The 17,039-nt window shown below is 42.7% G+C and overlaps 5 protein-coding genes across 9 annotated transcripts in view; 4 read left to right on the top strand and 1 right to left on the bottom strand.

The window, feature by feature from the left end:
- Positions 1–33: 33 nt before the first annotated feature.
- Positions 34–9,747, bottom strand: LOC108100456 (DCN1-like protein 5). 5 transcript variants are annotated; one of them, XR_001771992.2, is made up of 8 exons: positions 6,501–6,601; positions 5,882–5,934; positions 5,631–5,823; positions 1,554–1,645; positions 1,095–1,348; positions 825–1,032; positions 385–759; positions 34–326 (listed from the first exon to the last, which is right to left on the bottom strand). XR_001771992.2 is itself a non-coding variant. In XM_017204382.2 (7 exons), exons 3-7 carry the CDS (start codon positions 5,738–5,740, stop codon positions 680–682), a joined length of 744 nt encoding a protein of 247 aa, XP_017059871.1. In that variant the 5' UTR covers positions 5,741–5,823; positions 5,882–5,934; positions 9,640–9,747; the 3' UTR covers positions 34–679. The 5 variants fall into 5 exon arrangements, 3 of the variants coding, with proteins under 3 accessions (XP_017059871.1, XP_017059870.1, XP_017059873.1); XR_001771993.2 differs by having other exon boundaries at positions 618–759; XM_017204382.2 differs by lacking the exon at positions 6,501–6,601 and adding an exon at positions 9,640–9,747 and having other exon boundaries at positions 34–759.
- On the top strand, positions 2,683–5,032 carry LOC108100453 (lysosome-associated membrane glycoprotein 5). Its single transcript, XM_017204379.2, has 5 exons — positions 2,683–2,939; positions 3,107–3,189; positions 3,246–3,494; positions 3,901–4,310; positions 4,367–5,032. The coding sequence occupies exons 1-5, from the start codon at positions 2,840–2,842 to the stop codon at positions 4,407–4,409; spliced, it is 885 nt and encodes a 294-aa protein (XP_017059868.1). The 5' UTR covers positions 2,683–2,839; the 3' UTR covers positions 4,410–5,032.
- On the top strand, positions 6,962–12,286 carry LOC108100452 (tectonin beta-propeller repeat-containing protein). The gene is made up of 6 exons (XM_017204378.2): positions 6,962–8,163; positions 8,222–9,618; positions 9,916–10,179; positions 10,242–10,941; positions 10,996–11,574; positions 11,663–12,286. The coding sequence occupies exons 1-6, from the start codon at positions 7,099–7,101 to the stop codon at positions 11,699–11,701; spliced, it is 4,044 nt and encodes a 1,347-aa protein (XP_017059867.1). The 5' UTR covers positions 6,962–7,098; the 3' UTR covers positions 11,702–12,286.
- On the top strand, positions 12,178–13,437 carry LOC108100455 (protein FRG1 homolog). The gene is made up of 5 exons (XM_017204380.2): positions 12,178–12,286; positions 12,341–12,523; positions 12,635–12,833; positions 12,893–13,092; positions 13,197–13,437. The coding sequence occupies exons 1-5, from the start codon at positions 12,228–12,230 to the stop codon at positions 13,342–13,344; spliced, it is 789 nt and encodes a 262-aa protein (XP_017059869.1). The 5' UTR covers positions 12,178–12,227; the 3' UTR covers positions 13,345–13,437.
- A 723-nt stretch (positions 13,438–14,160) lies between these two features.
- Positions 14,161–17,039, top strand: part of LOC108100487 — a 29,107-nt gene continuing 26,228 nt past the window's right edge. The window contains exon 1 of the mRNA XM_017204421.1: positions 14,161–14,546. The gene's annotated coding sequence lies outside the window, so the exon portion shown is untranslated. The remainder of the gene's footprint in view (positions 14,547–17,039) is intronic.

The raw sequence follows: 17,039 nt of genomic DNA, 5'->3' as shown, positions 1-17,039 counted from the left end.
TTTGACTAAAATAATAAATCACGGTGCCACATCTTCACTTAATATTTTATTAAATAGTCCCCAAATGTTGTTTTTCTACATTGATTTAATAACGACTACGAATTCCCCAATATTGGTGTTGATTTTCGTTGAGATTTTGACTATGCATGCTGATATCTTGAAGGGGTCGCTTGAGTTCGATTGTATGTTCTAGATTAGGTCTATTGGGGGTCTCTTGGTTATTGCCTTCGTTTCATTTTCTGGGTTTACTTTTTACAAGCTGCCCCCATTTTGGCTCTTGTTGCTGTTCTTGTTTTGTTTTTTTTCTTTTGTGTTTCAAGGGAGGCCTTAAAAGTAGAAAAGTGTGGTTTTAGTTTTAGTTGTCGTTAATACATAAATTATTACATTAAATATATTATCAATAGTTTAGTTTCATAGTTGGTTGCTTTGCCAGTGTACGCAGTCTCTCCAAAATGCCTTGTGTTTCTGTGTGGGTGAGTGTGTGGCTGTGTTTGTGGGCGTCGGTGTGGGCGTGGACGTGGATGTGTCGTGTGCTTGTGTGAGTGAGTGTTCTATGGTTGTGTCTTATAGTTCCGTCGATCTCATCTCATCTGATCAGTACTCCCATCGCATCCCACCTCCTCCTCCGCACTGAGCTCCCAAAGTTGAACTAGAAATAGGCGAGTCGATTCAGCTTCTCTCAGCTGGATCCGGAGGTCGAGGTGACCTGGGTCCTCTGCAGGCGCAGCCATTCCACAAACTCATCCAACATGACGGGCCCTTCAATTTATATTCAATTAATACAGTAATAAAAACGTTTTAGCCAAGTTATAGTAACGACTTACATGCTCCATCAATATCGTAATTGGATAAATCAATGCAGATGGTGCGCGAGAACTCAAGAATATTACACCACTGATCCTTATTGATCGCCTTGTACTTTGATTGCTCTAGAAACTGTGCGAACTGCAGATACAGCGGCCAGTGTTTGCCCAGAAGGAGTTGAAGCATGGCTTTGGCAGTGAGAATATCCATACACCGTTGGTCCGAGTCCTGCCAAATAATCAAAAACCTTCTTAATCAAAGATCGTACTTTAGATAGAATAAAAACGAACCTTGGCAAAGTCGTAGGCATATCTGTAGATGCTTTTAAACGAGTTTGGATCGTTGAGTATGCTGCGCAGATAGTCCAGTTTCACAACCATTTTCGCTGCCGAATCGCAGTCCAGTTCTGTGAGGCCCTTTAGCCACTCCTGCTGACTGAAGAAACCCATCTGGGTGGCGCCCATTTTGTAGGCCAGCACCAGCATCACAATGTTCTCGGGCTCCACGCCGATATCCTCGCAGAATTTTTCCATTCCATCGGGACCTGAAGAATCAAAGAGTTACATCATTAGAACTTTGTAGGGCCAATAAATAGATAAGATGTCACACGAATATCTAGCGGTTGGTTGGCATATCTCAAAACCTTGAAAATCTGAAGGACATTAAAAGCTTCAAGATATTTTTAAATCAAACAAATGAAATTTCAAATAGAATTAATGCAGGCGCATCCCAAAATAATCTCAACTCACCCAATGTCTCTGGTTCATCTGGAGTGGTGTATTCCTGGAACCATGTCAAACAACGTTTTTGACTAAAGCCATCCTCTGCTCTGATATGGCGTCTGTGGAAGAGAAACAACAACGAGCATTTGAGTATATCGATCGCGTTCAATGATTCGGGCAAATTCACACACTCTGCCATCTAAATTGAATGGAATTAACTGCACTGTTTTTGCTTTCACCACGTATACACCAGAGTTTTAATCGAATCTGTCGCTAATGCCTTGTGGCCTCTTTTGTTTATTTTATTCGACTCGCCTCTCCTATGGGGTTTCGTTTTTGAGTATTGGCCCCTAAAAATAGCGATAGTAAACATGACAGAGCAGAGACGAGGCCAATGCCAAGAGCGAAGGCACCCAGGAAAGCAAAGAAAATAATGCCAACCCAGATATGACAAATCGAATTAGGAAAACCAAAAGGCTGTCGAACTTTTCCCAGTCTCAGGGAGACAGTTTGCATTGCCTTCATCAAGTGCAACTTGAAAGATCGTCGATTAGTATAAATTTAAGCAATTTAGTTTGCATTTACACATACTAATGAACTGTGATTGGACAAAAATATAAGTTTCTTGTTTGTTTTGATTGCCTCTTTTTACGAATTGGGTTTCAAATGGTTTTTCCTTTATATTTAGTCTTTAGCAATAACAAACGTTTAGTGGCATCATTTTGTTTGTCTTCTTAATATACATTTAAATTTGGAATAATATTTAATTTTATATTTAAAAATAAAGTCCCAATTAGAATTACTCGCAAACAAATAAAAAATGTGTTTCTATTGCAAGTTATATTTGTGTAGATAAACAAATCCTTCTAATGTCTTTTTCAAGACAAGTTGGTTCAAAGGTAAAATAAACTATTGTTAAACTCTTTATATATTACGAATAAAAAAAGCCTAATTGTAATCTTTTAACTAAAAATAAAAAATAAATAAAATAAATCTGTACAAAGTAGATTTTTGCTTAGTGCATTTACATACATACAAAACCTAATCTCCGCCAGCGTCCCATTACCAGCGACTGCGCAGGAGAAAAGCGAGAGTGAAGTCCTGTAGCAGGACAAGGGAAGAGTGGGTTGGGAGTGGGTGGATGTGGGAGTGGGTTGAAACGAGGAGACAACAGGACAGTGCGATTTTATTTGGGGCTCAGTTGTGCGCAGGAGCCGAATCAGGAAACACGTCGTAGTTGCGTCGAGCGGAGACAGCAGAGTTAAATAGTCATTGGAATTGCCCACAAAGTAACCAAGGATTTGCTAAAGAAGATGAAACTATCTGGTTTTCGGCAGTCCCTGTCCAGGATTCAAGGATTGGGCCATGGCCTAAACGCAACTCTGATTTGCTCGGCACTCCTGGCACTTTTGGGTGAGTTGTAGACTGATTTGGGGCAGGGGATTAGGGATTTGTAGGTGGTGGGAGCACCGAAAATCGATACTGTCGAGGACGGTTTTGTGACACACTGACTGAAAAATGAACCGAGCTAGCTGGACAACCTGTGAAGCCTTTGTGACCGCTCCTTTTTTTTCTTTTAGTAACTACTGCCCACGGATTGCAGCTGAGTGCCTTCACAACGAAGACGCCACGGGTCAGCAAGTACACCACCAAGTCGCCATCGGTAATCCAAGTTTGGTAATTAAATTTCCCTTTGCTAATCCTTGAGTCTGTTTGTAGGCCTCCTCTATGAACCATGATGCCACAACCTCGCTCTATCGATTCAATGCCACCAATGGCATCACCTGTATCCTGATGCAGGTGGATGGCCTAATCAGCATTAAGTACCGGAACAAACTGAACGAGGATGTGGAGGCCGATCTCTACATGCCGGATGATCCCCAGCTCAGTGGCGAGTGCGTGGAGTCCAACATGGAAATTCTTAATATGGACTTTAAAGGTTTCCGGCTCTCCATGACATTTAAAAAGGTGCGTAGGATTCAAAGGTTACCAGTGATGGCAAGGGTTTAACTTGGTGTTGTGGAACGAAAAAAAATAATATCTGAATTTAGTGTTAACAAATTTACTCCCTCATAAAAGCAACACGATTTCTCGTATATAAAACAGCTATCAAAGTATATAAGAAGTACAGTAATTTGAAATACCAAAAATCGATACTTGAGATCCTATCACTTAGGTAAATGGGTAAAATAATTAGCACCTAATTACTGACTAGGCAGGTCCAAGCATTGAGAATATATTGTGCCCAATTACGCTAGCAAGTTGAAAAGATAAGTACGTAGAAAACAGATACTATAGGTCATCCATCACTGGCAATCGCTATCGTTAAGGTCAAAGGTGGATTATTGACTAATATTTGAACTTTTGTCCACAGTCATCAGGCGGCGAGGGCTGGTATATCAACCTCTTCGAGCTGACCTACTCGTCCTCCAACTGGCTGTTCGAACACCCCGATCGCCCCAATTTGGATGTGAAGCTAACTTCGCCAGCACAAACGCCCATGTATTTTCCCACGCCGGTGGGCAAATCCTATGTGTGCGACAAGGAGCAAACTGTGATCATGTACGCCCCACACGATTCCGGCGACCAGTCGGGGCACATAGCCAAGTTGTTTTTGCGGGACATGCACATGCAGAGCTTCATGTTCAAGGACAGCGGCAAGTGGGGTCCGTCCTTCCACTGCAGCGCCACAGGATCCTATCGCGATGAGACGGCGCCCTTGGCTGTCGGCACTGCCCTTGCAATTGCCGTGCTGCTTACTATATCCGGATACGGCGGCTGGAGGTAATAGTTCCCTTCCATATTGCTACGCAACTTTCTAATGATTATTTTCCACGTAGGTATTTTAAAATCAAGAAGGTCCAATACGGTTCCATGGAGTGAGCTGCCAGTGAGTCCTGTGAAGCGTTCGTTTTCGTTCAACTATTCGATCATATCGTTGTCTACACATATCCCCCACGTTTGTTGGATCTATTGCAATCCTGTAGTCCTATTTTTAAACTTTAAGCGTCAAAATTAAGAGTTGTCCCGGCAGATAATGAGAATTAACATTTACGAGGTTATCGAAAGCAACTAAAGATACATATATGAGAAATGCAAATGTCTTCCATATTGTTAATGTATAAAATAATAGCACACCATATATGATTATTAAATGTTAATATATATCATTATTAACCAGAAACTATTATTTACCAGGCAAACTAATCTTAACGAAAGACCAAAGCTGGCATCGTGGACGTCATGAAAAATCTTATACTCATGCTTTGGCATTTTTAGCAAAGCATCTATACTATAAATATCCGTTTTTTATGACACATTGTTAAAGAAAATCTCCTGCACCTCCTATTAAACATTCATTATCTCTTAATCCATTCGAAAGTTTGCCAATTGATATATTGAAAGATTATGTGTGGAGAAACATATAGGAACTTTAAATGCTTTTTGTTTATAATTAGTCTTAATGAGTTTGATTAAAGTGAAAATAAATACTGATGCCTGCTGAATTAATCATGTCAAACTTCGTTATAAGGTTTTGCTATTTGCATCGGATAAATCTGACACATGGGAAAATTTAAATTTGCGTACGTTCAAAACATACATATTCCTACTGGAGAAGTCATCTGGAAACCACCACATTTAATATTGGCGTATTTCGTTGATAGGGTTAGTTCTTAATTTTTTTTTTCATCAATAATCTAGCTGTTTGTCATACAAAATGAATGATTCATGTTTTTTTTTGACTATTCAATGTGTTAAAACTTTTTTGTTTCTGACATAATAATTTACACTCAATTCGAATTACTTTTATTCTACCCTATTTGTCCTTTAATAAGCATGTTTTAGGGTGTAGGGAAGGTATTGCACATCACTCCTGGAAAACTACTCAATAGGAAAACTACATTCTCCCCCAAGTATAATTTTAGCAATGGCAGGTGTGAGCAATCTCATTTCGTTTTTTTTTGGTTATTTTATCCAAATCTAAAAGGCATCAATGAGTTGTGCACAGGAATCTCTACACCGGAAACCAGATGCTTTTTCTCGAAACAGATGATACAACACCGAAGGGCCTTTGTTCTCTTTTTTCCTGTTTTTCGCACTCACCTGCTGCTCTGTTGTGTGGGTATGCTTGTGTAGCTGGTTCGGGCCCTCTTCGGTTGACCATGATCCATGTTGTCGCTAATATCTGCAGCTCGGCGTTTTCCCCGTGGCATGACTTATTGTGATGTGATGATTTCCAAAGTCTGTCCCTTCCGTCCGACGAGGGCGAGCGTGTATGTGTGTTTGTGTGTGTGAGCTGTGGGTGTTACTTTTGGTTATAACCTTTGATACAGGTGATTTTCAGATGCACTCACCACTGTCTGTTGTTCCCGATAAGACCAGTACCCTATCGTTTCGAAGTGGTTAACTGTGGGGTAGAAGAGGTTCCGGTTAATATGGAATCTAATCACTCTTGCTTCGTTATTGCTATTTTTTAGGGGAGTTTTCCTGGCAGGACGACCGACCACCCCCGAATCGCGGATGCAGCGAAGGGGTTTCACGGGATGCACAGGACATCGGGGGATACACATATAGTGGCCATATAGTGGTTAATATATATATGTGTGTGGCTATAGAACGTTTGTACTCTCTGTACATATGTTTTTTTTACTACACCAGGCCACGAAATACCGGCTGCTGGAAGGTCCTCGGATTCGGTTCGGAACTGAGGATTACGGCATGAGGGTTTCGGGAGGGATATGGGGAGGATATATCCGTGGTCGGCCTCCGGGCTCCACAGTCAGCTGCTGATACGACCGACCGACCGTCTGGCCTGCGCGTGCTCGCTTTTCTGCGTCGAACGTCGCCACGCCGAATGGCTTAATTCACGGCTTTCCTTTTTATCGGCCAGCGGCTAACATGTCTCAAGTTAAGTGTCCTTTACTTGGCCGGTCTACCCGTAGGTTTTACAGAAAAAAAGGTTCAAATTTTTACCATATTTTTCAAAATCAATGTAAATTTCTTGGCGTCAATTAGAGCTGGGTTAACGACTCGCGATAGTATCGATACCCGCAATATTTGTAAGTTCAAAGCACTATCGGGTTTCACTTTCGATATTTGTTATGGTTCGGAAAAGTTAACAACACTACTGATAACATAGGGTTGTCCTTATCACAGGTTCCTATTTGTGAGTTATCATAGGTTATCAATTTTTCTACAAAGTTGTCAGTTTTAGCTAAGATTTTTAATGAAGGTTAGGGTAATACAAAAGGATATTGTTCTATTATATTTTTGGAATATTATTTAAAATTTATTTTGTATTAGTTAAATTTGAAATTTCTAAATTAAAATACAAGTAATTCAGTAATATTAAAACAGGTTCAAAATATTTGGAGTTTTTACTTTACTAAACCATTTCCTTTAATTTTACAAATCCGCTAGATTCTACTATCGCCTAGAAAAAAAATAATGGTGTCATCGCTAGCTAGATAGCTTTGTATGGCAAACTCCTGCAGAAAAATCAATTTTTCCAAATTGTAAACACGATGACAGACAAAAAGAGGATCCCTCATCGAAATTAAGAGATTCAACCATGCCCAGCTCATATTTGTTCGCCGCCAGCAGCGAGGGACGCGTCTACACGCTGTCCACCAGCTCAGGAGCCTGGCGCGAACTTCCCTACCTGGGTTTGGAGTTCAAGAAGATCTGCGCCGTGCCCAACTTTCTGTGGGCCATCGGCGGCGACCGCCAGGTTTACGTGCATGTCCACGGATTGGACGTGCCTATCCGGATTCGGGAGGAGTCATACGAAAACGAGCGCTGGCTGCCGATTGAGGGATTCTCGAAAACACTACTCCCAACGGATCGTTACAAGTATTCGTCCGCGGATGGAAGTGTGGAGCGTGGCGTGGACAAGATTCGGCTGCCCTCCATGGCCTGGCAGTGGGACGGTGATTGGCACCTAGACCTGGAGCTCGATGGACAGCCGCTGCCCGAGGATGGTTGGATGTACGCACTCGACTTTCCTGCCACGTATTCGGCAAAGAAGTCCTGGAATTCCTATGTGCGAAGACGCAAGTGGGTGAGGTATAGGAGGTACGCCGCCCTAAATAGTTGGTGTGCCGTGGCGCCACTTCACAAGGATCCTACCCAGGAACCCTTCATTGATGTGGCCATCGGTGGCACCTGTGTTCCCAACGCTCCCGCCGGAACTTTATGCGTCTGGGCCATCACTGCTCATGGCAGGGCAATGTTCCGCACGGGGGTGTCGAAAACGGCGCCAGAAGGACTGCGCTGGACAGCTGTGCCCACGCCAACGGGTAGCGAACTCTCACAGATTAGCGTGGGACCCACTGGATTGGTCTGGGCAGTTCTCTACAACGGACGGGTAATTGTCCGCACTGGAGTAACTCGCGATAACCTCGTTGGTGATTCCTGGCTGGATGTCAAGACCCCAGTGGCAAACGGAAGCCTGCGCATTGTTCATGTTTCCGTGGGTACGGATGCTGTGTGGTGTGTTACCAATGATCACCACGCCTGGTTTAGAAGAGGAATCAAGGGTGAGGCGGCCGGCATTAGCGAGGATTCGGCAATAGGCAAGGGCTGGGTGGAAATGGTGGGCAACATTTCCATGATCTCCGTGGCGGCCAATGATCAGGTAAGTCTACTCCATAACAATTATCCTCTTTTTTACATTTATACTTTTACTTTTATAGGTCTTTGCCGTCGGAGCTGCTGACCGTTGTTTGTACCTCCGCTCTGGTGTGACTTCCGCCGATCCCACAGGAAAAAAATGGCGCCTTATTCAGTGCCCCATGCAAATCAGCCGCACTTCCAGCTCACTCTCGATTGTTTCTCGCAAAAGTGGTGGCAGCAGCTCAACGCCTGGCTCAAAGCACCAAAGCTTCTCGAATCTGTACTCCAAGGAGAAGGAAAAGGGCGTGGTGGAGACCTGCGCCGTGATAGAAACCGTGCTTAACAGTTCCACCGGTTCCTTTTCCAGCAATGGAGGTCCACCTGGTCTTCTCAAGAACGAACGTTGGAAACTGAGTGCGGACTCACCTCCGACAATAGGAAGCTTGAACTTAAATGATCGTCACAAGCAGCGAACTGCAGCTCTGCGTGAGACCTCGCACGCTTCCAGTGCTCCCGCAGCGGATGTAGTGGAGATCACCGGAAAGTTTGAGACACAGTTGAGGAATCCCCGAGCCTGGTCGCCTGTCCGAAGTGTTGGCTCTGTTGTGGGAACTGAAGCGCATCCCGAGAGCGATTCAACAGTATTCGAGTCGGACTCTACGCACCACGGGTCGGATGTGTTTTTGGGCGAGGATGACGACCATACTGGTTCGCAGTTTTGGACCGAATGTGGCATACTTTGGAGCTGTGTTGCCCCAGGAGCGGTGACTGTGGACGTCGGCAATATGCCCAATTGGTTTAACGAGCAGTTGACGAGCGACAGTAAAGTTGATGTGAATGCCAATTGGCGAAAGGATATTCTAAGCAAGCTACAGCGGCGGCAGGAGAAACTCGCCAAGCTGCAGACGGTGGCCAAGTTCGAAAAGGCAGTGGAGCTTTCTTCGTGGGTGAAATCAGCAGATGCTCGCTACCAGCGACCGGGAGGCGAGTTCGAGGATTGCATTATCGAGCTTGAGTGGGTAAGCAGCGGCAGTGGAACGAGTGGAAGCGAGACCTCCCGATCCGGCGATTCTGGCACTTTTACGGTGCTCAGTCCGGATGGGGCAGCCACTAAGATTCAGTTCCCCCTATCGGACATCACATGTGTACAATGCTGCAGTGAAGCAGGCGCACCTCGAATTGCCATTCATGCACCCCACTTGCCTGTAAACTGCTCACCCGTTAGGCTGCAGTTCTCCAGCGACTCGGAGATGGAGGATTGGCTGTCCCATTTGTCGTCTGTGTGCAGCCAAATCAACACACTGGTGGGCAAACCGGCCAGTAATGCCATCTGGCTGACCAGCGAACTAGGCGATGTGTTTGTCTTCGATGCGGCCACCATGAAAGCGCAACAGACAACTGAACCTGGTGAGGGATATATGGAGAAGATGGACGTTTCCACATGCGAAACTCCCTACTACAATACACTTTACAACGGGTGAGTAGGAATATAACATACCTGCGAAAGTAGATTTTTATAGGTTGCAATGTTCCTTGTTAATTTGGATTTGTGTGTGCTAGAAAATGTTTTTTATAAACTATATTAGTATAGATAGTAAACTTATTACTGTGAACTGAATAATAAATAGTGACAGGAAAATGTAAGGTTTTATTGAGACTACCAAAGAACATATTTGCAATTTCTGAAGAAGATACAAAGTGAATTATTTAAAAACAAAATTATATTTTTGATTGGTTTGATCTTTTTATATTAATTATCACATTTGATTTACAGAATGCCCTGTGGTACTGAATTGGAGATTTCTGGTTGTGTGTACGACGATGCTGACCAGATTCGCTTCGACTTGCAATCACATTCCACCGTTAAAGTCCAGCCGCATCGTGTGGAGAAGCATCGAGTGATTGCTCTCCACCTGAATCCTCGTTTCAACGAACGCACCACGGTCCTCAATTCAATGAAGGAATCCGAATGGCTAGATGAAATCCGAAATGACAAAATGGCATTTGCGCCAGGAGCGACTTTTACGTTAAAGATAAGGTGAGAACATTAATGAGTGGTAAGAAACAAATTTAATGCTCTATATTTGAATATCCTTTCAGGGCTCTGCAGGATCACTACCTGATGATAGTTAACAATGCCGTTTACACCGATTATAAGTACCGCATCGATCCGGAGAGCGTGACTCGACTTTATGTTAGTGGTCGCATCAAGCTCTTCAGCGTGCTGTACCGCTGTCCATCGCTTATTGTGTCCATGGAGCGAATGCACTGGCGGCAAATGGGCGGTCACATAAAGCGCATTTTCAACAGCGGTGTGGATGTGGTCTGGGGCATTTCCTGTGACAACACCGGTTGGGTTTACAACGGCGGCTGGGGCGGCATGTTCCTAAAGGGTCTGGAGGGTTCCGGCAAGATAAACCCGATGATTGACACGCACACCTATTATGTGTACGAGAACCAGCGATGGAATCCCATTAGTGGCTTTACGGCAAAGAGTTTGCCCACGGACAGGCACATGTGGAGCGATGCCACTGGACGGCAGAAGCGCAGTAAGGAGCACACGAAGCTGCTGTCCACGCACTGCGAATGGATCTCCGATTGGGCAATTGACTACAACATTCCCGGAGGCGCGGACAAGGAGGGCTGGCAATATGCCATTGACTTTCCGGCCAACTATCATGCCCATAAAAAGCTCACGGATTGCGTACGCCGGCGCAGATGGATGAAGCGATGTCGTCTCACTAGCAGTGGACCTTGGCAGGAACTTAGCCAGTCTAAGATCCTCGATGCTGCCCTGCAGGTCGGAATATAAATTTAATAATTATTAACCAATGCCTAAGAAAATCTTTTACAGGTTTTGGACCAAGATGCGGATAGTGGCTTGGGTGAGGTAAACACAGCTGTGGCCGCCTGGGCAATCGCCTCCAATGGCGATGTCCTAATACGACACGGCGTGTGCAGCTTAAATCCTCGAGGAGAATCCTGGGAACACATAACGAGCGACCAGCCGCTCGTCGGGATCAGCGTAGGTCCTACTGGTCAAGTCTGGACTGTCGCGCGCAACGGCATGGTGTTCTTCCGTTACGGAATCAGCAGGCAGAATCCTTGCGGCGATGCCTGGCAGCAGGTGGAGGCTCCTGCGGGCGTGACCTTCAAGGCGATAAGCGTGGGACGCGCTGGAATTTGGGCGCTGGACAACCATCAGCGCTTGGCTGTGCGAAAGGAGATCTCAAGAACCTTCCCCGAAGGTTCTCACTGGCAGTTCCTGCCCAATGCCGCCAATGTGCCGCCGCACACGGAGCAGCACTGTGGCTTCCGGTCGGTGTCCGTCGGCTCCGAGGTGTGGGCCATATCCCTCAATGGCATCATTTGCAGGCGCAGCGGGATTACAAAGGAGAATCCTGCTGGAGTGGGATGGAACCTTGGCATTGCGGTAAATAATTTTTTAAATATTTAAGCCCTATCCGGGTTAACTTATATATTTTCATTTGGTTTTTTAATTGTCCACATTGTTCTTCCAGGGCCAGTGGCAAAATGTTTCGGTCGAAGGATACATGTAAAGGACTTTATTACATTTGCGGACATTCCAGTTTGTTGTATACACATTTATAATCTTTTTTGATTATGCCAACGCTATTCCAAAGTATTTGAAAAGAAGTTATTCCTATAAGCTATTTACATATTAAAAATGTATTTATTTCTACCTTGTAATAATTTATGTTTAATCAAATATTTATGCCATACGCTTAAGTTAAACAATTTGAACAGAAACAAGTGTGCAAGCTGTCGTGATTATATATTTATTAATAATCCCAAGAATAAAAGTATTTATGTGACAAAGGAATTTTTAAATTTAAAATAATTACATTTTTGCGGCAAAAAGGTCTTGGTATATTTCGATCTAAAATAGGTGGTATATTAATGACACTTTTGGGACTGCCAACTTGTTCTTTAAGATTTTATTCAAGACGATCTACGGGCACACTAATGTTTTCCCGAAAAAACCAAAACAACTTGTTTATTCCATGCTAAAGTCGTCTTAAATAAAAATTAAACACTTAAGAAGATAGTTAACTTTCTAAAACTATGTCTGACTATGACCACGCCCGTATTAAGAAATTAGTCTTGAAGGGCGAAAAGCACAAGTGAGTGAAGTATTATCTATTCTATAAGCAGCTATTAAAATTCTAACACTTTAGAAAAAGCAAAAAACGCAAGAAGGAAAAAGATGAGGCAGGATCTTCCAAGAAACCGAAGGTGTTGGTGGACGAGGATGCAGTGGAGCATGGGGGCTGGTGGACAGCAAAAACTGCTGCCGATATTACAGGAACAGTGTCCATTGAGTTCGGCGATCGTTGCTACCTGAAAGCCATGGATAATGGGTAATATTTGGTTATACACTCGAATCAAAAGTATTCTTAAGTCCCAGCCCATATCTAAATATCGTCATCCATCCTGTGATTCAAATTTTAACGAAAACATATTTGTGTCAGTCTGTTTACTTTGGGAGCACCACATAATGCTGGAGATGGCCCAGATCCAGAGGAGATATTCACCGCCTTTCCCATTAACGACCGAAAAGTAGCCTTCAAATCTGGATATGGAAAATATTTGAAAATTGAAAAAGATGGTATGGTAACAGGTCGATCTGAAGCGGTGGGCAGTATGGAGCAGTGGGAGCCAGTTTTTGAGGTAAACAATCTATACTTTAAGCAACTCTTATTAGTAGTACTTACTTATTTTAATTGAAGGAAAAGCGAATGGCCCTGTTATCCGAAACCGGACACTTTATGTCCATCGATCCTGAAGACGATGCCTGTGTGGCACTGCGAAAAAAGGTCGGCCAATATGAAATCTGTAAAGTGCGAAGTAATGCAACCAGGGATGTTGTCATCGACACGGAGCCCAAGGAAGAGAAAGGAGACTTGGGTGAAGTGGAAAAGAATTATGTGTAAGTTCTAACAAAATTATTACGCTAACAATAATGATTTCTAAAAGTTTATGGGCAAAATATTTATTAAAACCCCATCTTCTTTTATCCCGTTCTGCCTGCAGGAAAAAGTTCCAAAAGTTCCAAGACAAGAAAATGCGGATTAATCAAAACGACATAAAGGAACTTGAAGATGCCAAAGCTCAGGGATCCCTCCACGAAACTCTTTTGGACAGACGCAGTAAAATGAAGGCAGATCGGTATTGCAAGTAATTTAAATTAGTGTTCAATCATTAAAGTTTTAAGCTAAAAAAAATTGTTTGTTTTGGTTTGACTATTGAGAGCGTTACAAATACAAATTGTCTTTTGATAAATATATTTTTAATTCAAGTTATTACCGGCAGATAATACAACATTAATTGAGAGTCTTGACACAATATAGCTGCATATTTATTTATTTTAGTTATTTCCTGGCTTTGACATTTGCTAAACTATTGTGATATAAACAAATTGTAGTTATGAATAGTATTGGAGCAAGGTGAAATGTATTCTTTTATAGTTATTTATCTGGCAACTCACAATCCAAATTCAATATCAATCTGAGCTGCACACAGATTTAGGCATGCAGATTTGGGATTAATTTGCTCCGAATTGTTTGGCTGTCCGAGCGTTCAACTGTCCGCCGACATCCGTTTTCCACCCCCTTGCAACCGGCTGGCTGGCTGGATGGCTGGCTGGAAGGCTGGCTGGCTGTAGTAAAACTCGCAGCAGACGGCGTCACAACATGACATGGCGAGCTGGGTGTTCCTTGAACCACCCAACCGCCCAGCTACTTGAGCCACCCCCTCGACAGGCGGAAAATCAACCACCGAGCGTCCTTCGTTCGCTCTCCGCATTTCTCCCTCGTCTCTCTCTGCGCAGTCCTCACACCACAGATGGCGTGCGCCTCTCGCTTTTTGCACGAGGAGTCCTTGGTCCTTAGGAAGGCTGAATCCTGTTTATGTCCTGGCGCCTCGTGCTCGGCCGTGCGCTCGTGGCTTTATTTTGGCTCTGGCCGGTGGCTCAAAGTCGCGTGGCAGTCAGTTTGCTGCCGTCGCTGTTCGTGGGTGAAAGTCCACACCGCTCCGCTCCGCTCGGCTTCGATTTTATTTGCCGCATTTCGTAGATACTTGAAGCGGAAATCGCTCCTATCGGAGATGCAATTGTATCCCGTGGATGACTGTGCCCGCCGCCATCAAGTGTCACTTGAACGTTGTCAAAATTGAATTTACCGAGCGTTAGTAGTGAACAAAGGTCCTCCAAATGGCCATAACGAGTTTTGTTTCGGCCTTTGTCTGGTTTCGATTTTCGAACGAAACTCAAGTGTCCTGCAGTGTGTTTTCCGGAATCGACCAAAAGGTTTTGTAGAGATACTTAAGTGCTAAGTGAACTCATCAAAATCAACGTATAGTGAACTATATATCATCGGTCTGTTGGTAAGTGAAGTGATCTCGTTGCAGTTATGAGTTCGTTTTAATGATTGTCTGGCTGTTTTTGTTTCCCGCTCTCGTCCTTTTTTTCGGTGGTGTTTCAAAAATTGCATGCGGTTCGGGGTGTTTTTTCCAAACTGGCGACGACAGGTATGGGATAATCAATTCCAAGGAAAACTTAAATCAACAAGAAAATCTGCTGCATTTTGCTGTGGAGTGCAGGACCACAAGAACTCCTTTATGAAAATATAAATCTCATTCTTGAACATAAATCTAATTGTCCAAATTGATTTATCATTCAAGTAAGTTGCGTGTTAACAGCTCATATATTTAAATATATGTATGCGAAGGAAGTCCGAACTTACGATGTTGGGAGATCGATAATGGAATTGTCCATTATTCACTAACGTTTTCATAAAAAAGCTGAATCAGTTTTGTTTTCTTAAAAGGTTCCTAATGATTTACTGTGCGTGAAAAAGGAATTAAGTCAAGAAATCGTATTGTATTTGTATTTTATTCATTAACTAATGAATTCTCTTGCTCTTACATTGAATTATATCTGTTAATTCTATAAAACAGCATATCTACCATTTTTATTTTTCTTTTTTGTACAACATTTATTCAGAAAGTTTTTTTATTTTAGCTTAATAAAAGTTTGCTTGTTTTGAATATTGTACAAAATTTAATATGTATAGAAAAGTTATCCTCCCGAAAGTTAAACAAAATTGTGCACTTTGTGTTGCTTTAAGGATTTTCACCGACGTTCAACGGATTCACAGGGTATGTTTACCGGGCGGAGTAACCTGAACATTTAAAACCCATTAAATTGAGTTTCCTTTGTGGAGCATCTGCCCTTTGTTGGCTTGTCTCTCCTTTTTGTCAAGCACAAAAGTGGTCAATTGCGAGGCAGTCGAAGGGCGGAAAAGCCGACAATGGAAATCCGTCAGATTTCTTTTCATTTCCCTAGCATCCTTTGACTGTTAGGATGGTTCCGTTTTGGCCTGACATTAAATTTGGCTTAACGATAATTGCGAAGAAAGCTAGACATAAATATAAAGCCATGGGAGTTGCGGTGGATTTGTGTTATATCGAAAGTTAAAGGCTCCATTTGAAAATCGTTTTAGAGCTGAACCATATATCTACTTAAAAAAAAGGTTGTATTTAAATAAACAATTTTGGTACATCATTTCCGAAAATTCAGTTCTAGGTCTTGGCTGCAATATTTACCAGAAAGGTGCATCTTTAATTTTAAGAATAAACTCCCTTCTACTTCGCATCAATGTTGGTAACAAAAAGACTAATTTCATGTGACTTTCAGTTGGATTCACCAATTACTCTTTTTATACATTCGGTCTTCCTGGTGGCTCTAGATACAAACCCCTGTACACCGATGCTTTTCTAATTACATTCATGCACACAAGCCATGTAACATAAGTCTGATGTCACAGGTTTTCGTTGCATTCAATTTGACTCGCTTAGAAGTGCACCACCTCCTCGACACCGGAGAAACCGCCCAACTAACCCGCCCCATCCACCCACTCTATGCCCAAAACACATGTCATGGTATACGTATACCCTCTGGATACCTGGCAAAAAAGAAAACAGAACGAAGTGAGAGACCCAGACTAAATTAATCAGGGGCCAGGTAGAGTGAATCGAGAGCGCCGGAGTTCCTCGGGGGTTGGCGTCCATATCCGTAACATTCTGCCGCAACAAGCGAGAACCGGTGAAAACAACCCCATGCGGACTGTCTATATGGCCAGGGAGATCCCCATATGGTTCTACGAACCATCATAAATTTTTAAATAATATTTCTCACTACAAAGCATTGTAAGACAAAGAAAATACTGTTGTGAGAAGTAATGAGGGTTTTTTTCACTAAAATGGATAGCCTATAATACTATATACTTAACAGCTGACTGGTTCCTTAGGTTAAACCATATAAAAATACATTATTGACGGATATTTTATTATTGGTTAAAATGTATAAGTAAAATTAGTTGAATACAACATGGAATATTAAAAGAATTTCTGAATAAAACATCATAAATAACAAAACCAACTTTTATTAGGTTTCATCAATGCTTAATTAAAACAACTTTGTATAAAACACACATCCAAAAAAATCCATTCAGTTAGCTAACTTTTTCCTATTGGAAAATATTAACTACGATATTAACAGATTTGTAGAAAGCGCACTTCCATTAAAAGTTATAACTAACCACTTATTAGCACAAAACAGAATTCACAACAGGCGCCCACATTTTGCGCGAACTTTTCTAATAAATAGTAACTAAACTTCACTTTGTAAGGAAACGCTTTAAAAGGTAAAGTCAACCGGCTTTTTTCGGAGTTTGGTTAACTTTTTTTGACAGAGAACTGCGAACATTGGGGATGAAAGCCTGAACAGCTGATGGAGGTCCTTCGACCCCGTAAACCGAACTCCTTTCTCACGGGGCAATTTCCTTTTGCAACGCAAACATGCAAACATACAAATGC

Source organism: Drosophila ficusphila, unplaced genomic scaffold (genome assembly GCF_018152265.1).
Source record: "Drosophila ficusphila isolate 14025-0441.05 unplaced genomic scaffold, ASM1815226v1 contig_286, whole genome shotgun sequence".
NCBI lineage: Eukaryota > Metazoa > Arthropoda > Insecta > Diptera > Drosophilidae > Drosophila > Drosophila ficusphila.
Note: the sequence above shows the minus strand (reverse complement) of the source record. Positions and strands in the feature narration are given on the sequence as shown.